This window comes from Salmo salar, chromosome ssa03 (assembly GCF_905237065.1).
Source record: "Salmo salar chromosome ssa03, Ssal_v3.1, whole genome shotgun sequence".
In the NCBI taxonomy this organism is placed as follows: domain Eukaryota; kingdom Metazoa; phylum Chordata; class Actinopteri; order Salmoniformes; family Salmonidae; genus Salmo; species Salmo salar.
The window spans coordinates 60,710,369-60,736,582 of NC_059444.1; the positions used below are offsets into that span (position 1 = coordinate 60,710,369).

Genomic DNA, 26,214 nt, shown 5'->3' on the forward strand with positions numbered 1-26,214 from the left:
AGCTACACTATTTGACTACCATTGAGTATAAATCCAACTTTAACGATCCAGTAGAGGTCAGTAGAGCACACTAACTTTAACTTCAATGAGGACTGTTGTGAGAGGTTCTTGTGTAACATGTAGGATAAATTATCAAAATAACTTCATGTCTACTTATCCCTTTTGAAGTGAAAGGTTTCAGCTTTGGGGCAACAGCTGTTTACAATTAGTATGGGAAAGTAGAATCGGCCCCAGCTATTACTGTCACATCAGAGAGAGCAAATGGGTTTTGGCCAACTAAATCCACTGGGATGGGGGGGGGATTGTGGAGCAAGAATGTGAGGAATTCAGTCAGATCAGTGTTAGATTTTCAGACAGACTCACTGAGCTCAGCTGGCTTCTTAGACTGATGAGGATCTATTGAGATCTTAAGCAAGATCGAGAATTAGAGAACAAAGGCTGGAAACAGCCACTATACGCTCAACACATCGGTAGAGATATGAATAGCTGTTAGATGAAATCTAACAGTGAGAAATCTTCTACTCTAATACCCATTGTCATACAACAAATGAGAAGACAGGCAGACAATGAGATACCTTCCCCCTTATTTATTGGTAAAATGACAATTAGTTGTTTTGCTTGGTTTACCCCTGTCCCCCATCTCACAGCAGTGACAGCTGCAGGTACTGTTGTGCTAGTCATTGATGTCATAACAGACGCGGACTGGTCAGAGGAATCCCTCCCTGATAAGAAAAAGTAAAAAAAGAACAGAAAAGCAAAAGAAACTGAAGAGAACATCTGAAACCACAAGAGGTGACAGAACCAGTGCACCCAATACCAGAGACTCTTCAGAAAACAAAGGAATTGTACACAAATAAAAAAAAAAAAAGACATCTTTACATGACAAAAATAATTGAGGATGACAAAGCATCATGTTGAGATTGGGAAGGTATTGTATTGACAGTAACTACTGATTGGTTACATGTTTGAAGAAAAATCATTATACAAATAATAGCAACATGTTTTCAATACACAATTGTGATTTTGGTCAGGAAAACAAATCGTGCTTTATCCTTTTTATTCCACTTTCGTCATTGCATATGAATGATTCAAAAACATTACATTAATGCTAAAAATGACTTATTGGTGACAATGATGTTAATGCACTATGTATATGGTTGTATATCATAGATTAATGATTGGAAAACCTTAGGTGGTCTAGTCTTTGAAATCATACTGTTTAACGCGTGTCAAAAATAAGTCAAAGTAATAATAACAATAATAACAATGTAATAGTTCAGTTAATCTACACAACTGCTATAGCTGGAAGGAAACAAATGTTCTCCTAACTCCTTTTTTGGGGTTGAACACTCCCTTCTTTTGCCCAAGGGTGACGATCGGGAACAAGGAAAAATGAAATAATGACAATGGCTACATTCACCCACCACCAAACTAAACAGGGTTAGAAGTGACAAGACATACGTTGAAATACTGTAGCATTATGGTAAAGAAAGATGACAAGAGAGAGCGAGAGAGAGAAAGGAGAGGGCCAAAAAGCCTGTTCATTATTCCTCCCAGTTGCGTTTGATTTTTTTTTTTTTTTACAGAAATACAGTGAAACAAAAAAAGAACAGTGCTCTGTTAAGTGCGATTGGTAAGAATTGATCTTTTTTTTCCTCCCTAAGTGGGGTTGTTGTTTTTTTTCCTGGGTGATGTCAGATGTCCATCGTTTGGTTGGTTGGAGATAATGGGTTGTTATGTCCTCGGGTAAGTTAAAACAGTTGTAGGTCGTCATGTTGGTCATAATTGTGTCATTTGTCTGTTGGTCTGATCATTGGAACCTTGGAGTTGTGTGTTGACAGCTGATTGGCCTGTGAGCTGGTTTGCTTATCAGTTGATCGGTGCATGGTGGTTGGTCAGACCGTCAGTTGGTTTGACCGTGGGATGTGTTTGTCAGCTGGTCTGATCAGTTGGTTGATACTGCAAGTTGGTTGGTGTGTCAGTCCAGTTGGTTAGTTCCCACCACAGCACTTGCTACCACCAGCCTGTGGGGCGGCTTCCTGCAGGTCCACTCCAGCCCGACCACCGGCCCGGCCACTGGCTCCACCCGCTGGCTCGTTCTTAGGAAGCTTCTTGGCTACAGGAGAAGGACAGAAAGTAGGAAGCCTTTATGGTTTCTACACATTTGATTTGTTCTGGGAAGAAATGTACATTGAGTATTCAAAACATTTTGAACACCTGCTCTTTCCATGACAGACCGACCAGGTGAATCCAGGTAAAAGCTATGATCGCTTATTGATGTCAATTGTTAAATCCACTTCAAATCAGTGTAGATGAAGGAGAGACAGGATAAAGAAGGATTTTTAAGCCTTGAGACAGTTGAGACATTGACTGTGTATGTGTGCCATTCAGAGGTTAATGGGCAAGACAAAATATTTAAGTTCCTTTGAACAGAGTATGGTAGTAGCTGCCAGTCGCATCGGTTTGTGTAAAGAACTGCAACACTGCTGGGTTTCTCACGCTCAACAGTTGCCCATGTGTATCAAGAATGGTCCACCACCCAAAGGACATCCAGCCAACTTGACACAACTGTGGGAAGCATTGGAGTCAACATGGGCCAGCATCCCTGTGGAACGCTTTCGACACCTTGTAGAGTCAATGCCCCAACGAATTGAGGCTGTTCTGAAGGCAAAAGGATGGGTGCAACTCAATATTTGGAAGGTGTTTCTAATTAAGCAATAAGGCACCAGGGTGTGTGCTATATGGACAATATACCACGGCTAAGGGCTGTTCTTTAGCACGATGCATTGCGAAATGCCTGGACAATAAAAATACATGTTTGGTCATACCCGTAGTATACGGTCTGATATACCACGGCTGTCAGCCAATCAGCATTCAGGGCTAAAACCACCCAGTTCATAATGTTTGGTATACTCAGTGTATACTTAAGCAATAAGGCCCGAGGGGATGTGGTATGTGGCCAATATACCAAGGCTATGGGCTGTTCTTTTGCACGACGCAAGGTGTAGTGCCTGGATACAGCGCTTAGCCACGGTATATAGGCCATATACCATAAACCCTGAGGTGCCTTATTGCTATTATAAACTGGTTACTAACTTAATTAGAGCGGTACAAACAGTTGAAGTCAGAGGTTTACATACACTTAGGTTGGAGTCATTAAAACAAATTTTTCAACCACTCTACAAATTTCTTGTTAACAAACTATAGTTTTGGCAAGTCGGTTAGGACATCTGCTTGGTGCATGACACAAGTCATTTTTCCAACAATTGTTTACAGACAGATTATTTCACTTAATCACAATTCCAGTGGGTCAGAAGTTCACATACACTAAGTTGACTGTGCCTTTAAACAGCTTGGAAAATTCCAGAAAATTATGTCATGGCTTTAGAAGCTTCTGATAGGCTAATTGACATCATTTGAGTCAATTGGAGGTGTAACTGTGGATGTATTTCAAGGCCTACCTTCAAACTCAGTGCCTCTTTGCTTGACATTATGGGAAAATCAAAAGAAAATCAGCCAAGACCTCAGAAACAAAATTGTAGACCTCCACAAGTCTGCTTCATCCTTGGGAGCAATTTCCAAACGCCTGAAGGTACCACGTTCATCTGTACAAACAATAGTACGCAAGTATGAACACCATGGGACCATGCAGCCACCATACCGCTCAGGAAGGAGACGCGTTCTGTCTCCTAGAGATTAACGTACTTTGGTGTGAAAAGTGCAAATCAATTCCAGAACAGCAGCAAAAGACCTTGTGAAGATGCTGGAGGAAACGGGTACAGAAGTATCTATATCCACAGTAAAACGAGTCCTATATCGACATAAGCTGAAAGGCCGCTCAGCAAGGATCCAAAACTGCCACAAGAAAGCCAGACTACGGTTTGCAACTGCACATGGGGACAAAGATCGTATTTTTTGGAGAAATGTCCTCTGGTCTGATGAAACAAAAATAGAATTGTTTGGCCATAATGACCATCATTATGTTTGGAGGAAAAAGGGGGAGGCTTGCAAGCCGAAGAACACCATCCCAACCGTGAAACACGGGGGTAGCAGCATCATGTTGTGGTGGTGCTTTGCTGCAGGAGGGACTGGTGCACTTCACAAAATAGATGGCATCATGAGGGAGGAAAAGTATGTGGATATATTGAAGCAACATCTCAAGACATCAGTCAGGAAGTTAAAGCTTGGTCGCAAATGGGTCTTTCAAATGGACAATGACCCCAAGCATACTTCCAAAGTTGTGGCAAAATGGCTTAAGGACAACAAAGTCAAGGTATTGGAGTGGCCATCACAAAGTCCTGACCTCAATCCCATAGATAATTTGTGGGCAGAACTGAAAAAGCGTGAGCGAGCAAGGAGGCCTACAAACCTGACTCAGTTACACCAGCTCTGTCAGGAGGAATGGGCCAAAATCCACCCAACTTATTATGGGAAGCTTGTGGAAGGCTACACAAAACTTTTGACCCAAGTTAAACAATTTAAAGGCAATGCTACCAAATACTAATTGAGTGTATGTAACTTCTGACCCACTGGGAATGTGATGAAATAAAAGCTGAAATAAATCTCTACTATTATTCTGACATTTCACATTCTTAAAATAAAAGTGGTGATCCTAACTGACCTAAGATGGAATTTTTACAAGGATTAAATGTCAGGAATTGTGAAACTAAGTTTAAATGTATTTGGCTAAGGTGTATGTAAACTTCCGACTTCAACTGTATATGTTCTTTCATACCCGTGGTATATGGTCTGATATACCACGGCTGTCAGCCAATCAGCATTCAGGGCTCGAACCACCCAGTTTATAAATGCACATATAATATTGTGGTACACGTACCTATGGCCATAAAGATCTCATTGACGTTCATGGCCGTCTTGGCTGAAGTCTCCATGAAGAGCAAACTGTTGTCATCTGCGTACGCTTGTGCTTCCTACAAAAAAACAAAAAACAAAGGGAGGACAGAGATCTTTAGAGCCCCATCAAACACATTGATACAATCAGTAATAACCCAAAGCTTTGAGAGTTCGTGAGCATTCTTGAATATCTACAGAAACTATATAAATTACATTTCTAGTACATTCTCCTGTTTAAACAAACTTATTGACCATTTCCACTAATAGTCCAGTGGGAGCAGCATCTAATTGTTAGGAGTTCCTCAGTACCTGGAAGTCCACAGCTCTTTTGTTGGCCAGGTCAGCTTTGTTCCCTGCCAGTGCAATAACAATGTTAGGGCTGGCTTGTCGTTGGAGCTCCTTCACCCAGTTCTTTGCACGTGTGAATGTATCCTGCACAGAAAAAAAAAAAAAAAACATTCTTAACATCATAAAAACATTTGTGATTTGATGAAATACATGACAAAGGCAGATTGCACAATGGATGTTTGTTTTTCACACAAGAGCTCTATTATATATCTACAGAAGTGTCAGTTACGAGAGCAAAGGTCTGTCCCTTTGTTAAGGGTTTGAATAAATCAACCTCCGCTAAAAATCCCTGAGTGCTGACAACACTCAGGGACCAGTGCCACACGTGACCAGCAGCTGTCACTCACTGTGTTGGTGATGTCATAGACCACGATGGCAGCCTGCGCTCCTCTGTAGTACATAGGGGCCAGGCTGTGATACCGTTCCTGCCCTGCAGTGTCCCAGATCTCAAACTTAACTGTTGTGTCATCCAAGCAGACGGTCTGTGTGAGGAAGGCAGCTGGAGGGGTGTAGAGACAAATCATAGACTCAGTTTCAGGCTCTATTTTGATTTTCAGGTCTGCAAATGCCCTACACATAGAAAAGAGGTGTACATTTTACGTCGCCTGTGCATTTCCTCACAGTGGAGTAAAACTCAGTATCTGTACAGGACAGGTATTCTGTTTCTTCCTTAGATCGTGTCATCGCGGTAGAGTTGTCCCTATTTGACATGGCTGAGTTAAACTAGCACAAGGCAAACATAACCCCAACAGCCAAGGCCATGAGACAGTTAAGAGGAAACATGAACAGTGGCTTAATGAGAACTCGTGAAGCTACAAAGCCAGCGCTGAGGAGAATTGGGAGCCTTCCAACGTTAGAGAGAGGAGGAAGGGACACTTATTAGGTAAATAAACAAGATCTAATCGCAGAGCACTAAGCACTGGGTAAAAGGTTACTGTGAGCAAAGTAGTGCGAGTAAAATATACTAAACAAGACTGAGTGATGAAAGAGTGAACAAAACATGTGGCTGTCTATTGGCTAATCCAGGGAACATAAAGATAATGCTAATTCAGCCCGTTGTGCCACAAGGCTGAGGGAAATGTACAGCAGCGCTCATAGAGGAAGCCTGCTACATACTAAAGCTCGGTGACCTTTGACAAGACAGCTGACAACAGAGGTTTTATAATATTTTTAAAATGCTGACACGTCCTAAGTCTTTGGCTACTGTAAGCACCAAGCATCCTGTCTCTCCAGCCTCACCCTCCTGTGGCTGCATGTTGTGACTCTGTACTTTTTAACATTTATTTATAGAAAGGGTAATGCATAAATCCTGAAGAAAGCAATTAGCTAGTAAACCACTAAATCATAATGGAAATTCCCAACACCTGTGTGTAGGTTTGAAACACTAGGTGAAGCTGAAAATAAATCGTTACTCATTACCCAACTTTTACAGTGGAATTCTTTGAATGTTAAAACCATCACGTATTGGTTTCCAGATCCGTAGATATTAGAGCAGTTCCAGGACAGGAAATCCCATTGTTGACCGACTTCCTTCCTGTTTTAAAGAGCCCACAGAGAGAGACCCCCTTCTCGCTGCTCCACTACGGCTAGCAAGTCAATACATACCTTATTAAGCAGATGACAACTACCTACTTTTGGTTTGAACATTCTCTATAAGGCTTTCTGTGGCCGGGAGTAAGGACATCCCACTCCTTGTGGCATATTTAAAGTGTCAGTCAAAGGCTCGGCCGCTCATGCAAGAGTCAGGTGATCAGCTGCCAAGAAAGATCTGGTTCTGTAGCTCATGTCTGTTCCTGACCTGGCCTTGACAACAGCTAGGGTAAGAGCTGCTAGCTAGCAGGAACACAGCCCCGATTAGGAAGGCATTCTAAGTGGTCTTCCTTTAGTCTACTACACATTCACATTTCCATTCTATTTGATCTTTATAACATGATACTGACTCAACACAAGGACAGCTGTAAAGCAACAAAACACTAAGCATGACTAAGACACAGTCAGAAAGAGGACACTCCCAATGCCAACAGCGTGCCTACTCACCTCCGATGGTGCTCTCCTGGTACTCGTGGAACTGGCCCTTGACGAAGCGCAGCACCAAGCTGGACTTGCCCACCGCTGACTCTCCCAGCAGCACCAGCTTGAACTGGCAGATCTTGTTGCTGGCCGCCGCGCCGTTGGTCCGTGCTGGTCCTCCTCGACCTGCCATGCTGCCGAGCAGAGCTTCACTGGGGTAAGAGGCTCTTGGTGGAAAATGAGGCTGTCTTGGGCAGAGGACTGGGGCTCTGAAGCGGAGCAGGGACTGGAGCTGAAACCGGGCCAGGTGAGGGTGGGCTAAGCTGGGTCAGGTGAGTCTAGGCCAGGCAGTGAGGGGGCCGGAGGAAGAGGGGACTTCACCTGTGGGAGCTGGAAGAAAGAACAGACTGAGTAATAATATCACTTGTAGGCAGCTAGTGTGATACAGGAAAACTTTAGTAAACTAGAGTGCCTTCAGAATGTATTCATACCCCTTGAATTATTCCACATTGTTGTGTTACAGCCTGAATTCAAAATGGATGAAATAGTTTTTTTGTTCTCAACCATCTACACACAATAGCCCATAATGACAAAGTGAAAACATGTTTAGAAATGTTGCTCATTTATTGAAAATTAAATATTGACATTTAATTTACATAAGTATTCATACCCGAGTCAATACTTTGTAGAAGCACCTTTGGCAGTGATTACAGCAGTGAGTCTTTCTCGGTAAGTTTTCCACACCTGGATTGTGCAACATTTGCCCATTTATTATTTTCATATTTCTTCAAGCTCTGTCAAACTGGTTGTTAATCATTGCAAGACAGCCATTTTCAAGTCTGGCCATACATTTAAGTAGATTTAAGTCAAAACTAACTCTGCCACTCAAGAACATTCACCGTCTTCTTGGTAAGCAACTCCAGTGTAGATTTGGACTTGTGCTTTAGGTTATTGTTAAATTAATCTTCTAGTGTCAGCAGACAACCAGGTTTTCCTCTAGGATTTTGCCTGTGCTTAGCTCCATTTTGTTTATTTTTTATCCTGAAAGGACTGGTTGAAAATATGGAGTGTGGTACTCAGTAATGTCTTGTATTGGATTTGCCCCAAACCTAACACTTTGTATTCAGGATAAAAAGTGAAAATGCTTTGCCACATTTTTTGCAGTATTACTATAGTGTCTTGTTGCAAACAGGATGTACATTTTTGGAATATTTTTACTCTGTACAGGCTTCCTTCTATTCACTCTGTCAATTACGTTAGTATTGTGGAGTAACTACAATGTTGTCTCATATCACAGCCATTAAACTCTCCGTTTTAAAAGTCACCATTGGCCTCTCCGGCAACTGAGTTAGGAAGGTCACCCGTATCTTTGTAGTGACTGGGTGTATTGATACCACCATTCAAAGTGTAATTAATAACTTCACCATGCTCAAGGGGATAGTGAATGTCTGCTTTTTTGTTTTTAAAACCAATCTACCAATAGGTTGCCTTCTTTGCGAGTCATTGGAAAGGGACCTTACAATTATCTGTATGTGTGGGGTACAGAGATGAAGTCATTCCCCCCCCCAAAAAATTGTGTATTTAAAAAAAAAAAAATCGAACTAATATTGCACACAGAGTGAGTCCATGCAACTTGTTATGTGACTTGTTAAGCAAATGTTTACTCCTGAACTTATTTAGGCTTGCCATAACAAAAGGGTTGAATACTTATTGACTCAAGACATTTCAGATTTTAATTAACTACTACAATTTATAAAAACATCATTCCACTATGGGGTATTGTTTAAGCCAGTCACCAAAAAAAAAAAAAATCTACATTTAATCATTTTTTAATTCAGGCTGTAAAACAAGAGGTGTGGATACTTTCTGAAGACACTGTATATACAGGTTATAATACAGTTGCAGCCAAATATGTCCAGAAACTGGGTCTCCATTGAAGGTTACGGGTCTTCCAGCAGGGCAACGACCCCTGGGCTCCCGAGTGGCGCAGCGGTCTATGGCACTGCATCGCAGTGTTAGAGGAGTCACTACAGACCCTGGTTCAATTCCAGGCTGTATCACAACTGGCTGTAATTGGGAGTCCCATAGGTCGGCCACAATTGGCCCAGCGTTGTTAGGGTTTGACCGGGGTAGGCTGTCATTGTAAATTAGAATTTATTAGTAACCGACTTGCCTAGTTAAATAAAAGGTTAAATAAATAAATCACATCAAAAGCACACAGGAATGGGGTGGACTACATGTCTCAAGTCTTAAAAATCCTTCTTTAACCAGTCTCCTCCTCCCCTTCATCTACACTGATTGAAGTGGATTTAACAGGTGACATCAATAAGGGATCATAGCTTTCACCTGGTCAGTCTCATGGAAAGAGCAGGTGATCCTAATGTTTTGTACACTATGCATGCCATTTAGAGCTATCAAGGTGAATATAATAAGAGAGTCATTATCATTTCTTATAGTCTTGCCTAAATCAGTGAGAAAAAAAAAAAGTGTTGACTGCAAGGAGTCAATGGTGTCATGCCAAGTTGGCTACTCCTGCAAGTGTCTGGTATAAACCAATCTACTTTCATGTTCCAGTGTAGCGAGTCCTTTGTATCTTAACCTTTGACTGGGCTTATTATTCAGGTTCAAACAAACCTTTAAAATGGTCCTGATGTGCATCACTTACTCATTAAAACCCCCAAAATGCCTCAAATCAATGCCTTGCAGACTAATTATTCTGCTCCAGTTGATCAGTGTTGCAACTCAATAACGTTCTGATGAACACTATTGGTCGAAGAACATCTCAGTGCTTCTAAACACCACCGTGGTTTGACAAGAAAACAGTTCAATGTTTAAACTAAGGTTATTTTCTGATAGGCCTACTGGAAACCTACATTGCGGTCGGGATGTCTGTTTGAATGAAGCAAAGGGGATTTGAATGGAACAGGGAGATAAGCCCTGCCCTCTTCTCTTTTAATTATATTTACTTTAGACTCAGCAGTCAAATACAGCAGTTAAGGAAATGTCATGGGGTCCTGTCTAAAGCAACATTTAGAAATGCAGATTGGGTCATGATGAGTACGACCACAATTAACCGTGAGCATTCACAATCATGACGCTTGAACGCCCCCAAACCTATGTCTAGACACATCAGCCTAAAGCCGAGTTCAACTATGTTCACATCCAACCCAATGCAACCTGTGTGTGTGTGTGTGTGTGTGTTTCTCAGAGACCACAGAGCTGAGGACCACAGTGAAAACACAGAACAGGAAATGATAGTCTGAGCTGCTTGCCCCAAGGACTCCTGTTTCTGTGTTACAATCCACCGTGGGTCTGCACACGTCCACGTTAGTCACATGATGATGTGCAGATTGAGTACACTGGCCCAACCATAATATGACAGAGTCCAAGTTTTCTTCTTTACATTGACTGAGGAATATGATTACAGTAGAAAAACTTAAACAAATCTTCCATAGATCTACTTTACACAAGGTCAGTCAGCTTCTGCTTGGTGAAAGGGACAGGAAACGGAATTAATATCAAAGCAGGAAGTGAACAATGTAGAAGGACAGAGTAGCACGCACATACATACAGTACTGTTGGCCCTTTATACATACAGTAGGGAGAACAAGTATTTGATAACCTGCAAAATCGGCAGTGTTTCCTACTTACAAAGCATGTAGGTCTGTAATTCTTATCATAGGTACACTTCAACTGTGAGAGACGGAATCTAAAACAAAAATCCAGAAAATCACATTGTATGATTTTTAAGTAATTCATTTGCATTTTATTGCATGACATAAGTATTTGATCCCCTACCAACCAGTAAGAATTCCGGCTCTCACAGACCTGTTAGTTTTTCTTTAAGAAGCCCTCCTGTTCTCCACTCATTACCTGTATTAACTGCACCTGTTTGAACTCGTTAGCCGTATAAAAGACACCTGTCCACACACTCAATCAAACAGACTCCAACCTCTCCACAATGGCCAAGACCAGAGAGCTGTGTAAGGACATCAGGGATAAAATTGTAGACCCGCACAAGGCTGTAATGGGCTACAGGACAATAGGCAAGCAGCTTGTTGAGAAGGCAACAACTGTTGGCGCAATTATTAGAAAATGGAAGAAGTTCAAGATGACGGTCCATCACCCTCGGTGTGGGGCATCAATGATCATGAGGAAGGTGAGGGATCAGCCCAGAACTACACGGCAGGACCTGGTCAATGACCTGAAGAGAGCTGGGACCACAGTCTCAAAGACAACCATTAGTAACACACTACGCCGTCATGGATTAAAATCCTGCAGCGCACGCAAGGTCCCCCTGCTCAAGCCCGCGCATGTCCAGGCCCGTCTGAAGTTTGCCAATGACCATCTGGATGACCCAGAGGAGGAATGGGAGAAGGTCATGTGGTCTGATGAGACAAAAATAGAGCTTTTTGGATACAGGTTTCTGTTTCAGTCTATTATTATAGAAAAATAATAAAATCGGATGTTTTATTTCTACAACAATGCTTAGACATCTACATTTTTGGATGAGTTACCCTTTTAATGCAAGTGTGCACCAGCAAGAGACCGCTGTTTGGTTAGCAACGTTTCTGTAGCGCTCATGTGATTGGCCATTTGTTTTGCATAAATCATTCTCCCAGGTAGGCATAGGCAACTTTGTAGGTAACATTTAATTGACAATGTTTTTGGGAAGCCATCTCTACCAGAAGACTTAGCATTAGCATCTTCGCTACACAAAGTGTAGACGTATGCGCGCACCACACACAGTTTCAGAAAGTTGCAGGAAAATACAAATCACTGATGCATTTAGTTCATGTCTTATGATTAACCTGGGCAAATTAATACATTTTCTAATAAGTTCAATACATTTGAATATTGTTGAATTCTGTGATTCCGTCCACAACATGGATATATATATATATATATATATATATATATATATATGAGAGAGAGAGGCCAGCCAGAGTAGGGTTGCTGTTGACGCTCAGTCCTTCCCAGGCAAGGGCCTAATCTTCTGCGTGTGACAGAAGATCACACACTGTGTTGGTACCACACACTGGCCTGAGAGGGTCAACCCAGCACAGAGCAGGCAGTACAGCAAGGTAGCACACCAAAGGCCTAGACTACTGCCACATACACATCACACACCATCCGAGGGATTCCTAGACGCACCACAGTGAGTGTGTGGAGAGAAATAGCGGCATGTTCATTGGGTCAACAACATGTAATTCCCCTACGCGCTAATATGACGCTGAGGTGCAAACAAGAGAGGAAGTTGTAACAAAGCTAATAGACCAGGACTGTGGAACTAAGCCCAATGTCTGCGTTTCTGAGAAGAACGTCGAAACATCCTCATATTTCTTCTAATTAAGCTAGCCTAAACAGGTCACTTATGTCAAATGTTTTTAGGCACTTTTTACACATGTTTACCCTTACCAGTATGTCTACCATTCTAAGACAAAACAACAGGTGCGACTGCTCTCCAACACTGATAGCCTACTACACACACTATGGAAATGAAGAGGTCAGCATGCCTCACTGTCCCAAGACAAGGCTCCATAGCCAAGGACAGGGAGGAGGGAGGCCGGGGGAAGAGGCCAGGAGATTCCCAGCCTGAGATGAGGGCTTCAGAAACCAAAAACAGGATAAGTGAGTGAGAACATTTAACCTAGGCTAGTCATAAGCCCATATTGTATATTAGTGTCAGTAACACTGATAACACTCAATATAAACACAGATGACAGACATAACTGAAAATCAGATTTGCATCAAAAGCCCTGTGTTCAATCCACCATTCTAAACCAAAACAGTGGACTTAGGCCTAACAGTTTAGGACATGGTTATTGAACAGTAGAGTGAACAGGGCGGCGCACAATCGGCCCAGCGTCGTCCGGGTCTGGCCGTCATCGTAAATAAGAATTTGTTCTTAACTGACTTGCCTAGTTAAATAAAAGGTCAAATAAAAAATGATCCTTGGTAATATGATTGACTGATTGCTAGAGGGCCTGTAGTGGCTGGCCCAACACTACCTCCTGTTCCAAGAGTCACTCAGAGCAGCATCATGCATCTAAACAGCCCTCTGCTGGCATCTTTAATGGACTCTGGAGACCTCCACACACTGAAGTGGGTCGGGGAGAGAGGCTGGGTCAAAGAGAGAGTAGGCGAGAGGGATGGAAAGAGAGAGAGAAAGAGGGAGAGATGGTAAAATGTTCATACAGCCTCCTGTGGGCTTTGCTGCCAGCTTGAAATCCAAGCATTTAGTAAAACACAGCCACTGAGAACTGGTAGCACAACACACACACAATTAACTACATACAGATATTGCATGTATTGCCCTCATGATCCAATCAACAGTTTCTCACTCACATGCATGAGGTAGACTTTAATGCTATACAAGACAACGCATGCACATATATATCAAATGAAGAAGCCACGTTCATGATGGACACGCTGACCAAACCGACTCTGTGTGTGCATGTTGGTGTTGTCTATCCCCACCAGACGCGTTCATGCAGGTTCAAATACCAAAACCAACTATATTAATTTGGGGTCAGATCAAAACACACATGAAACATTAAATGGACATTTAGCTAGCTAGCTTGCTGTTGCTGGATAATTGGTCCTGGGAGATAAACATTGGGTTGTTATTTTACCTGAAATACAGTATTTGTTTTTAAGCTGGATCTTTGACCCATTTGGAGTCATACAAAATTGTGTTCTCTACTCCGACAATTAATCCACAGATAAAAACGGGAAACCTAGTTTGTTTTTAGTTCAATTCTTTGATTAATATCTCCTTGTTCAGGGTCTTCTTTTTCTTCTTCTGTGGATTTTACATGGCGGTTGGCAACCAACTTTAAGGTGCATTACCACCACCAACTGGTGTGGACCTTGTTCATCTTTCAAATCACCCACGTTGGTATATGCTCGTAAAAACCAAATGGGTAGATGGGAGAGGTGGGACTTGCAGCGCACCTAGCGCCTAAAATAGAACCAAGTTCTATTAGCGCCTAAAATAGAACCAAGTTCTATTAGCGCCTAAAATAGAACCAAGTTCTATTAGCGCCTAAAATAGAACCAAGTTCTATTAGCGCCTGGCTAGGCAGACATGTTTACACACGCAAGCACTTTGGATTAAATGATTGAATAATAAAATGTACACATTCATGTTATTCAACATGGTCAGTTTTGTCAGCATGTTAGTAAGTCTGAAAAAGAGTGTGGGGGAGGGGGAAATTCTCAGTAACTGTTCAGTTTCTATTTAACATGACCAGTGACATCAGTTACCATCACCTTGTGGGTTTCCTCTTATACTTGACATCCCAAACATCACATCACATCACATCACATCACACACACACACACACACACACCCTGAAGTTGGCTAACATTTGAAGTACCCACTCTCATATTTAGCCATGAACCCCATCCGCTATGCCCCACACTACTCTTAACTAGGGCCGGGACCCTACCAGCATCTCGATACTCGTTAGTATCGTGGCAAGGAATCAAAACACAAAGTGGATTTAACTTTAGGAAAACAGCCCTAATGTTGGAAACAAACATTATGTTGTCATCCAGAGTGATCCATGATTTATTTTTCCAAGCTATAGCACACAATGTTTTACATACAGCAGGTTTTTTAAAGGACCAAAGAGTTAGATCTGCTTCGTGTTTTCATTTTTGACATGGAAAACATATCCTAGTATTATCCCAGCCCTGCTCTTAACCTCAGAGCCCTCACAGCCAACCCTATTATTGACCACAACTAGCCTAAAGGTATGCTTCCATCACAGCTCACAGTCCCACTGTGCTCTGCTGACAGGTACAACAGCCTGGGTGCCAGTCAGTTCCTGCTCTCTTGTCAACTCGTTATGGAATTGTCATACCAAACATTACTGAAAGGCTTGACAATGACATTGGAGTAGGCAAAAGCACACACAGATCTGGAATCAGGCTAGGTAAAACTCTTAGGCCAGTGCTGTTCATGGTAATCAGCAGGGGGTGGAATGGGACTGATCAGAAAGAGTACCTGGTGTTACTGGACTGGGAGTACCTGGTGTTACTGGACTGGGAGTACCTGGTGTTACTGGACTGGGTAGAATGAAGTTAGTTGTACTATGAGAATGCACAGAATTCCTCTAAACAACTGATTAGGCTAGCACTGCTAACAATACACACCCCAAAAGGCCTATGAGCTGTGTGTTCCCAAAGGACAATTCAGTCTCCCACTCCTAGACTCCAGTTGAAACATCAGCCATTATCTACAGAGGTGTCAGCGTGTGACCGTGCCAACGTGCATTCGTCACCAATGCCATGGAATTAGTGCTGCAACAAGCTGTCAGGCAGACAGACTTCATTTAACCAGTTACCTAGGAATAAGTGGTGACATGACAACAGGTTCAATGAACTCCAAGGGTGGAGGGACCAGAGGAATTAGATGTAACGGGGAGGGAGGGTGGAGCAAGCAGCAGCCACACCACCCCGCCTGGCCTGCATCCAGCTGTTAGCTTGGCTTTCATCTGAAGTTTAAAAGGGTTGGGCCTGGATGGGAAACCGTCAGGGAGGATAAACCCAGAGAGGGAAGAGAAAGCGAGACACCCCAATCGAGTAGCACAGTGGACTATTTCAATATGTATGCAAGAGAAACTATAGCCTAATGACTAAGCGATGGGTCAATTGGAAGAGGAAAGGAATGGTGACTAAGGCTGCGCATAGACAGGCAGTCCAAATTCTGATATTTTTTTCAGTCATTGGTCTTTTGACCAATCAGATCAGCTCTAAAAAAGATCTGATTTGATTGGTCAAAAGACCAGTGAGTGAAAAAAATATCAGAATTGGGCTGCCTGTCTAAACAGCCTAAATCTCTGGGAATGCAAACAGGATACACATCACTAGCAAATGATTGGTGCAGGCAAGGGGTGAATAATTTCCTTCTCTTTCTGGCTCCCTTTGTGTGAGAAACATGACAGCCAAGCAAAAGCCTGTGTAATACAATTCTACTCCATGCCGATAATTCTGGCCTCTCACATTAAAGGGAAATATATCCAACAAGTTGTGGAGAAGACAACAGTTTTAGAGTTAATTGAAAATAAAGCCATTGTTGATTAAGCCTGGATACTTTATTTTTTTTGGAATTTTCCCTTGAACTATATGGTCCATCTACTAGAAAGTCGTGGACAATATGGACACAGATATATATAAAAAAAAAGAAAAGAAAAATGAATACTAATATTTATAATTAAAGTATAAATTACCAAATTTACCTGGTAATCTATGACCAAAAATGAAGGTGACTGTTTTAAATTACCGGTAGCTTTGCAACCCTAAGTGACATAAAAAGCATCTGTTTTTGCATAGGCCTACTAGGCTAAACCCCAACCCCCAATTAAATTTCAACATGGGGCTAGTATGAGAAATAAGAACCCCAGACAGGGCCTCAGCTGCAGAAATAAAGAGTCAAGGGTGGGGTTAGTGGGTGTCTCATCAGGCTGCGAGGAAGCACACAAACTTAATTATTAATGACTCAAACTTAATGAAACCATTTTCCATTTGTTTAGGCCTAAATTGTTGTGGTTTAATCAATAGGGGGCATACATTGATATTTAAGTCTCAAACAAGTCTGGTAGCAAACTGACCAGTAACAGACTCTGCACATAGAACTCTCCAGCTTGGGTAACAGAAAAAATGTCACACCTACAGGATATCTTCAGTCTTTTGAGGAGTCATCAGAATGACCCGTTGTGAATGGGCATGATTCTCCTCCTACACACCCGATTCATTCATTCCTCCATCGACTCCAATGCATTACAACCTTTCTGACCACACTAACGCATACCAATTAGGCTTACTTTGGATTGAACATTGAAAAGTGTTGCGTCTCACGCAGACGTATGTTATTTTACTAGCCATTCTGTCAGGAATATCTGGAAATATCATAGAAACTGTCTTAACTAGGCTTACAACACCAAATCAAACAAACATTTTAAGCCACCTAGTAATATTGCCTTTTATATAATGTTTTCCTGTGTCAAAATGTGTCACCACTCTAAGGACAAGGTCCACACCATAACATGGCAGCAGCTTGGGAAAATTCTTAAAAATCCCTTCTCTAGTCCTGTTATTGAGCCATTACACACCAACAAGTTTCCAATGAGGATTTACCCTGGTGTATACCCAAAAGACTCAAGCCCAGTCCACTTTTTAGCTGGCATTTACATAACAATGTCTAAAATGTGAACTTTAACAGCTTCTCACAAAGCAACTGTCTTGAATGATGCAGAGTTTGACTGCTTGCCCAAAGTCTTAGTGTCTCACTCCTGATAGAAACTCAATTATACTAGAGCTTACATTAAAAAGTGGCAATTCAGTCTCCTTTTCACCCCATTTAACAAATGATTTACGTAACATAAGGCACATCTCAAGACGAGTTGGTTATTTGAATCAGCTGTATAGTGCAAAGGCAAAAACCAAAACGTGCACCCAGGGTTTGGGAAACTCTGCTCTAACGTATGCAATGACTGACATGACAAGAGGAAAACGGACGATGCACTACCCAATTTCATAATTGCACCATTGTACATTTTACTATTACAACTTTCAGGAGTAAGTTGAAAGTCGAACTGAGTTCTGGGGGACTCCCGTGCCCACCCCCCTGCCGACCCCACAGTTTGGGAACAACTGCCATAGATGACCTGCAGTAAAGGTGAAGGAGTGAACAAGGGTACAGGACTGAGGAGACACAGTAAGTTATGAGGGACACCACATTCCACCATAGACACGGAAGCATGCATTCATACAAAAGTAACATGACACAGACAGACTCCCACGATGGGGGCTACATCAGATAACCAAGTACAGACCAAAAATGTAACTCAGCAAATGATGGCATTCAAAATGATGAGCCTAATTAGATACAGCCATAAACGTTGAACTCCAATTATGTAAAATATGTTTTGAGACCTAGCTAAGTAAACGATTATAACCAGCGGCAAGATAACAATTAACATAAAAGACCGGGTGACGTGGGTTACTGCAAGATGGAATGATTCGTGATCATTGCCTGGCAGAAACCATAAATAGCTATTAAGTTGGTGGGTTTCAAACTTCCTCATACTATCGTCATCATCACTGATACCTAGAGCCTGCTGACACCAATGGCAATGAGTTAAGATACTCTGTTGAAAGCTAGAAATCAACATATGAAAGGTTTATCAAATTGATTGGACCAAAAGGAAAATCTACTAGCTATATAGTTAGTTAGCTGTCAGTTAAAGGCTAACTAGCTATGAAATACAAATCTAACATGACATTTCTGTAATTTAGCTAGCTATCCCACCAAGTTACATTAACTAGCTAGCTTTTAAAAGCCAAACAATTTTTTAAATTGTTATATAATGTCAATAAGAGCTATAGTTGAGTAGCTAGTTAGCTGAGTAGACGACAAAAATATGTCTGCTGTAAATTAACATTACTGCCAGTAAAAACAAAATAGAACGACACTGACGAAAGCTAGCTAATGCTAACTAACTTGGCTAAGTTTATGATGACATCGCACAGAAAAGACGGGGTAAATCAAACATCTAAAAGATAAATAACTATTTGGTCAAATTATGAACAAAGCTTTTTATTATTTGCTAACTAGTTACCTCATTAGCTATCTGGACAAGTAATCAGTCCCATTTAACATATCAATCTGACAGTCGTTAGCTAGCGACGTATCTCTGGCTAGGTAGCTAGCTAACGTTAGTTTACTGCTGTGGTTGATTGAGCAAAATTTGACAGTGGAAATCTGAACCAAAAATAGTATAGTTTACAGCTTACCGTTAGAGGCAAAGGTCAAACATGCGTTCCCTTTTCTTCGTATACTCTCACTTTCCACAATTTCGACTTTGACGACTTTTCTCTATCACAGCTCACTACGACTGCTCAACACATAGGCCCCGGCCTTCACTTCTGCTTGGTGCATTTTTTCCGGGATCCTCCCACTTCCTGAAGGTGTGGCTTCCCTCTGATTATGTGTTGTTGGGAACCTGGGAACTGTAGTTTACTAAATTAATTAACACAAATTTGGTCAGGGCTGATTATTTAGGAGTAGTCTCCGTAGACAGACTTGTTGGCTCCCACAATGTATCAATGCTGATTTTGCCTAGGATCGGATTTACGAGACTAATTTAGGAGTGGCAAGCAGTGGCAGTTGCCACTCTCCCCAGCGCAAGATAAAACGGCATCCGATATATTTTTTAAAATATATAAAAAAAACATCAAACTAGCATTTACACAGGCAGCCCAGTTCTGATATTTTTTACACTAATTAGTATTTTAAGCAATCACATCAGATCTTTCAACATCAGATCTTTTTCAGAGCTGATCTTTTTGGTCAAAAGAAACACTCCTGGCACCAGATAGGCAATCAACAACTCAGATTCGGTCCCATAGTTTTTCAAACGTATTTAATAAAATATTTACAGAAGTTTGCTTTAAATGTATCACCATCTGGTGGCGCTAAAGACCATGATATTTGCCATCATCTGACATCAGTTCAGATCTAAATTTTGTTCATAAATGTAAGTTCACTGACCCAAACGTTCATGTTGTGGGCATCAAATGGAGAAGCCCCAGTATTTTAGGGTAGGTCTATCTAAAGGCATAGGTCTATCTAAAGAGATATTGTTGGATGTTGAGTGATTGACTAACAATATTTATGTAATTGTGTACCACTACTGTGAACCTGCTCAGTTTAACCTTTCAAGTTATTTCATTTTTCACTTCAGATGTAATTGTATTTCTCTGAGTCCCTGTTAAAAAAATATATATATATATATATATATATATTAATATTCTGTTTGCATCTAAATAGTTTTATTTTACAACTAATATCAGTTACAAACAAACAAAATGATATACAACTCTTTCAGTCTGCACACGTTGTTCAAATCATTCTGTAATTTGTACGCTTCTGAAACTCTTGTGCTTGTACAATAGGCTATACATTGCACATCTTATTTCAGTCTCTGTTACCAAATAAACAGTAAAATATACAGCATAGAAAAGGTCAGAACATTTTCAAGACACAAGAGCAAAAAGAGATGCAGAGTTATGAATAGCCATATTGCAGAAGAGGGAAAAACACAGATAACCATAGGTCCTCTTTGGCCAGCAATCCTCTGGCAGGCTAGCCAAGAGACAATTTCTTAAAATAATGAGCACAAACATTGGTCGTGTGCTGTAATGTCCAGACAGCTTGTAGAATGAGCTCCACAGTGTGTTCACAAACAATGAAATCACATAAAACCACATGTCAAAATAATGCTCATTTAGGTGATGATACTTTCTATGTAAACACAATATAATGAAGGAAAGGGGTGGGGTTTGCTGTTTCCATGGCTGCCAGGTCTCAATATGATATGTCTAGAGATACCCTCCGGTTAGTAATACGCAAGAAATGCGTAATAAACACAAAGCTGAATATTTTTGTAAACTGAGTCAGCTTGTCTTCATAATCTCTGGTCCATATCAATGCTGTATTTACAGTCAAATTAAATAAACAGTACATCAAGTAGTAGTACAATCAGTGTTAATATTATGTAGTGTGATTGCTGTGTGGTGTATGTTTTAGACTGTAAAGCAATCATTCATTTCTCAGATGTAAACTCATGTAGCATAAGAGATGCAACCAAAAAGGGAGAGTTGAGTTGATGGGCTCAGCGTTACTTTGCAGCAGTAATGTTCCAGTTTATTTATCTGGTCTCTGTGGGGCTCCAGACAGCTGCTAATGTGTCACCTCCAAGCCCCAGAGAGGCTCGACTTCCAGGGCCTGCTGTGTGCTGATGTTGGTCTCCTGGGTCTGGGACTCTGCCTGCTCAGCATCACTCTGCATCCTCTTAGGTCTCTCCCTGTCCTGTGGATACTCAATGTTAGGCCCTCCACAGTCTGGCTCTTGCCCTGCTGACTGCCCCACCAGAGGTAGGGATGAGTCCAGTGTGTGGACAGGGCTGGAGCCCACCAGGTCATTCTTCCTGGCTCTGTTGAGAGAGCCCTGCCCCTGGGTGGTCTGGTTGTGCGTCTGATTGTATGTTGGGCTGACAGACGTGTAGACCCCAGACTGAGAGCTGAAGGTGGTGTGGAGCTGTGGTTGGCCGGTAGGGGTCAGTGAGACGTGGATAGGCGTTGGGGAGATGGACGGTGAATGGCTGCGGTCAGAGTTGACCTGGACACTCAGGGAGGGGTGGGACTGGCTGAGGCTGCCTGGGGAACATAGGGGACGAAAGGTACTGATGGTGGGGATGGAGGCTTTGTACTCAACTTGACCAGGACACGCACCTGGGAGTACTGGGAAGGCAGAGCTGAGGTTCAGAAGAGATGGCCCAGTCCGGCATTGGGAGTGGCCCATGTAGGGAGAGTTGGGTGTAGTTCTGGAGGTCGGGAAAGGCCTGTACTGGGCTTTAAGTCCCTGACCGGTGGTTCTGCCTCTGTCCGAGCAGCACAGATGTAAACAGGACGACCTGGGATTAGACGTCTGGTGAAGGTGCTCAACCTCCACCTTCTGACCCATGGCGGGACCTCTGCCCTGGGGGGGGCCCCCACTGTAGGCCCACATGTTCCTGGCAGGGTGGCTGAGGGGGTCATGTTGGAGGTGAGATGGGTGAGGTCCAGCGGGCATACTGAAAGGCACCCGTGTCTGCCAGTCATTGGCAGCAGTCATGTTGCTGCTGGGGTTGGGATTGGGATTAGGGGCCATCTGCAGGCCGTAAGGATAGGTGGAGATGGCAGAGGGGTAATGAAACATGGTCACATGGGCCTGCAGGAAACACATCATCTCGTGGAGCTCCTTGGTCAGGTTGGACACCTCCTGGTTAAGGGTATTCATCTAGAAAATAGATGGCATGCAGAATAATGAAAGCTATAATCTGTTGCTTGGTTGAATAGTAATTATTCCAAGGCAGGAGAGTTCTATTGTCTCTTTCTAGGTCAGAAATGGTGGAAAGCAAAAACAGGCACAGTCATAAATTATCAGTCGGTGTTACGTGAGCTTTCAAATCTGGACCATCTCCAATTTAACAATCCTACATTTTATTTGAGGAAAAATGTCTTTAAATGTTCTCTTGCCTACATAGCCTGAGTGGTGTATTTAATGCTGAAAGTGTGTCAGGGATGATCTGTTTTTAGACACTCTTTAGGGTACAGCGAAAGTAGAGTACGGAAAATGAAGTGGGAGAGCAAAAAAGTTTCCGTCTCTTGAGCTCTTTCTACGTAGATGGAGCATATCATTCATTTATCAGTTCATTGATGTTGGTTTATGTGTCAGTTTATTCCGTCAATGTGATCGTATGTTCATACCTCTTTGCCTAGCTGGCTGATGTTCTGTCTCACCTCCTCTGTTTCCAGAAGTAAGTTGGCGCTCACCTGGAATGGGTCTATAAGGGGGATGGGATGGGCAAGGATGGATGAGATCAGTGCTTTCACACCCCACTCCAACATCAAGCACTTTGCTCATACCATTTCATTTGTATGAATAGCCTACTTGTACTGCTTTGGATCATTCTAAAAAAACAATTGTCTGACCAATCAATTCAGTATCCTTGCCTAAAACACGTTTCTATTTACTGTTAGAAAACCACTGTTAGAAAAATATAGTTTTTGTTGGTAAACCATTGTTTAACCTGAGACCATTACCTTTGCTATTGGTCTTTGCCTCGCCTTGATCCACATTGAAGTGAAATGACTGCCCATTATCCTCAATTCCATCCACAACCCTAGAGGAGATAGGAAGAGAGGTTCATACTTAAGTGGGTTATGATTAAATATGAAGTGATTTTCAGTTAAATAAATTGAACTGTAATCTGTCTTTGCTGTTATTACCAGGTAAATCCATTGGTATATGTGATTTAGATTTTGGTTAGGGGTTATAGTCTTATAATCCTACAAACCTTAGGCTCATTACTCACCTGGGGCTGAGGTCCAGAGGGCTGACACAATGTAGGGAGGGTATGAGCAACTTGGCTGGCCTATGGGATGAGCTGTGATCTGTGACCATGTTGGGCACTGGGGCGGGAGTAACCTCCTCATTGGACAGCAGCTGAGGGGAGGGGCTACGGCCTCTGCAGCCCTGGGCTGGGGAGCGGCAGAGATGGAGCGCACTGACATGTCGAAGCTCCTCCCCCAGCAGGCTGCTGAGGCCAGGGTGGCAGACGGGGCTGCTCAGGCCATGCATCAGGAGCAGCCGTCCTTGGTGGGATGCACCGGTGGGACAGTGGCTCATGTCCTCACCAGACTCCACATCTTCTGCCTCCACAATGAAGGGAAGCTTGTGGTCCTTATCAACTCGCTCCTGAGGGGCAGAGGGTGGGAGAGGAGAGGCATGAGTAACAGGTTCTCTGTAGTCCTCACAAACAACCATGCATGCCCTCCAGTAGCCTATTGCCAGTGGAGGAGGAGAGAGAGTGTAGAGTGATACACACAGAGTTAAATTTGATTTTAGCTGCCGGTAATGGGTAGCAGGGGCGTCATGCACCCTAAAAATCTGAGGGGGCACAGAGTATGCGAGGATGGCTGGGGGGTTGTACGGAGGGGGGCATGTTGGAGAATTGTTATATTTTCAAACACCTGAAACAGCTTTCTCCTGCAATCTAGAGCCATATAATTTTCTATGAAGTTGGCTTTAGCTAGCCAGCTAGATACGTTTCCAATCTCCTCAACCTCATAACTAGCTACCAAGCCATTTCAGGCTGTCAATCAAGTTAGAGTAGCTTATCTAACTATCTTAGCTGGCATGCCTGCTGGCAAGGTTGGTAGACTTTAGAAAACCAAGCAATTACTAAGTGTACTGAATAATCTTAATCTTTTATCCAGATTTTTATCAGAGATGCAGAGAAGCATATTTAGTTTCTTTAAAAAAATAACCAGCAGACCGGTCAAGAGGTACGCTTAGATTTAGAAAAAAACTAGGATGTAAGTAATATCCTAGGCATGTTAGTGCAGTATATTGAGAATTGCGATTAACAACAGTCAGAATAACTCCCTCTGGAATGTATAGAGCAGAATTAGGCATAATGTTTATGGCTCTAAATTGAAGGAAAAATATGTTTCAGGGGTTTAAAAAATGCTAAATAATCAGGGTCCAGCCCCCTCCGGACCACTCCCCTCCATCCTCACCTACTTCGGTAACAAGAGATTGTGTGTAATTTCCTTCTAATAGCTGTTCTGCTGTGAGTCAGTGCTGTTCCTCTCTCTTAGTGGCCAACATAGGAAATTAGGTGCACTGAGGTGAACTGCCTACTTGGCATTTTCAGTAGGAGTTGAGAGAATCAGCTAACTCCCACGCACAATGTAGAAACATTAACACGTGGACACTCACATGTCATAGAAACACACATGCATGTGCACGCACACAAAGGCATACGCCTACTCCAACACCCACTCAAATACAACAAAAAAACAAGAGTACAAAATCAGCCTCACAGAGATACAGAGACACACTAATGACAGCCCTCTGTTAAGCCCTCAATAAAGGTGGCAAAATGGGGCTGTGAGAGTTGCAATCATGCTTCTTTCAGAGTGAAGTTCTATCTGGGAATGGGCTAGATGAGAACATTGCGTTCAGCCTTTTATCAAGTTATATGTTCACCTAAGAGGGAAGGGCAATGGGTCAGGGACCAGAACCCTCCTATCAACCTCAATCATTTAAATGTCTCTGTCCCAGACCAAATATTCAAACACTTTGAAAAATGGAATGATGAGTCACAAAGCCTTATTCACCTTGAGTAAATATTTGATTTGGACATTAAGCTTAAAAGATTCTGGCTATGACTACAAATGTTCTGAGCTCTGATTTGTTGATCATGTGAAGCTGTGACTGTAGATATGTTGGCTGTGGCTGTAGGAGCATCCCTGAGTTATCTGTCAGTAGCAGACTGACAGGTCATAGTAATTACCGTCTGTAGTATAGTAATTAAAAGGCACACATTTACCTGAGAGAGCCGAGGGGACCGTGAGAACCTTGTCAGTCCCTGGACAGTGAGTCAGAATGAATCACAATTCCATTACAGTTTACACAGTCCACATAGAGTAAACTTTGAGTGAGTGATTGAGTGAGCATGTGTGGCTTTCACCTCTGCCTCGCTGCCCTCTCTCAGGTTGTAGGTGAGGTTGTGGTGGATATCAGAGCTGAAGCGACTGCCATACTCTGGGTAGAGGCCCAGGACCTCCCTCAGGGCACGGACACTGATGTGCTGCAGGTCACAGTAGGTCAGAGCCTTCACGTCCGCATTGGTCTTGATCACCTGGTCTTGCGCTGTCAGGTCTGCCCCAATCAGATCACCTTTGCCTAGAGACAGATTACCCAATTAATAATCTGAATTGATTTGATTCTTCTCTCATACAGTATAATGACAACATCCATATTGCTGAGATAACAATTGAGGGATAAAGGAAACTAGCTCCCTATTCCCTATACAGTGCACTGCTTTTCTGGCCAAAAGTATTCCACTATAAAAGGAATAAGATTCCATTTCAGACGCTGCCAAAGAGTTGATAACAGAGACGGAACGCCGACACGAGAGAAAGAAAAAGGAAGGTATAAAAAGAAAGTGTACTCCAGAACAGGGAAGTGAGTTGTCTAAGACGTACCCAGGATAGCAAGGACCATGCCGTCCTTCAGCACCTCTAGAGACCCAGAGCAGACAAAGTAGTTGGCCTGCAGCGCGTCCCCCTGGCGGATGAGGTACTCTCCCGGGGCACAGAACGAGGTCTTAATGTGCAAGGAGAGGGAACGCAGACACCCCCTACTGGCCCGCTCAAACACTGGCAGCTGCAGGATGTCCTTGTTCAGGTGCATGGCGATGTCCGCACGAAGTTCATCTGGGAAGTCACGCAGCAGCTGACAGGAAAAGAGAAGGAGGACATCAACACCCACAATGCAATGGTTTTGTATCAGATTACAGAGGTACCAGAGAGGGACAGTGGTGTCCGAGGATGAAAGCTAAAGGAATGCTCTTGTCAGATGAGATGATAGACCGTAGA

At 42.6% G+C, this 26,214-nt stretch overlaps 2 protein-coding genes across 2 annotated transcripts in view; both read right to left on the bottom strand.

The window, feature by feature from the left end:
• Window positions 1-572: 572 nt before the first annotated feature.
• Window positions 573-19,196, bottom strand: LOC106601022 (ras-related protein Rab-5C). Its single transcript, XM_014192873.2, has 6 exons — window positions 19,018-19,196; window positions 7,240-7,602; window positions 5,550-5,701; window positions 5,164-5,286; window positions 4,838-4,931; window positions 573-2,116 (listed from the first exon to the last, which is right to left on the bottom strand). The coding sequence occupies exons 2-6, from the start codon at window positions 7,403-7,405 to the stop codon at window positions 1,992-1,994; spliced, it is 660 nt and encodes a 219-aa protein (XP_014048348.1). The 5' UTR covers window positions 7,406-7,602; window positions 19,018-19,196; the 3' UTR covers window positions 573-1,991.
• Window positions 19,197-19,780: 584 nt separating this feature from the next.
• LOC106601023 (potassium voltage-gated channel subfamily H member 4-like) overlaps window positions 19,781-26,214 on the bottom strand; it is a 30,138-nt gene continuing 23,704 nt past the window's right edge. The window contains exons 10-16 of the mRNA XM_045715016.1: window positions 25,822-26,071; window positions 25,305-25,519; window positions 25,164-25,202; window positions 23,142-23,524; window positions 22,870-22,949; window positions 22,534-22,610; window positions 19,781-22,063 (exon numbers count right to left, since the gene is read on the bottom strand). Of these exons, the coding sequence (XP_045570972.1) occupies window positions 20,966-22,063; window positions 22,534-22,610; window positions 22,870-22,949; window positions 23,142-23,524; window positions 25,164-25,202; window positions 25,305-25,519; window positions 25,822-26,071 (2,142 nt within the window). The 3' untranslated portion in view covers window positions 19,781-20,965. The remainder of the gene's footprint in view (window positions 22,064-22,533; window positions 22,611-22,869; window positions 22,950-23,141; window positions 23,525-25,163; window positions 25,203-25,304; window positions 25,520-25,821; window positions 26,072-26,214) is intronic.

What these genes read in the sequence shown, in the direction of transcription:
- LOC106601022 (XM_014192873.2), bottom strand. Translation starts at nt 7,405, where the DNA reads ATGGCAGGTCGAGGAGGACCAGCACGGACCAACGGCGCGGCGGCCAGC. An exon ending in CCAGGAGAGCACCATCGGAG is followed by an intron (nt 5,702 to 7,239) that starts GTGAGTAGGCAC and finishes ACACCCCTCCAG; the next exon opens with CTGCCTTCCTCACACAGACC. An exon ending in TGAGATCTTTATGGCCATAG is followed by an intron (nt 2,117 to 4,837) that starts GTACGTGTACCA and finishes CTTCTCCTGTAG; the next exon opens with CCAAGAAGCTTCCTAAGAAC.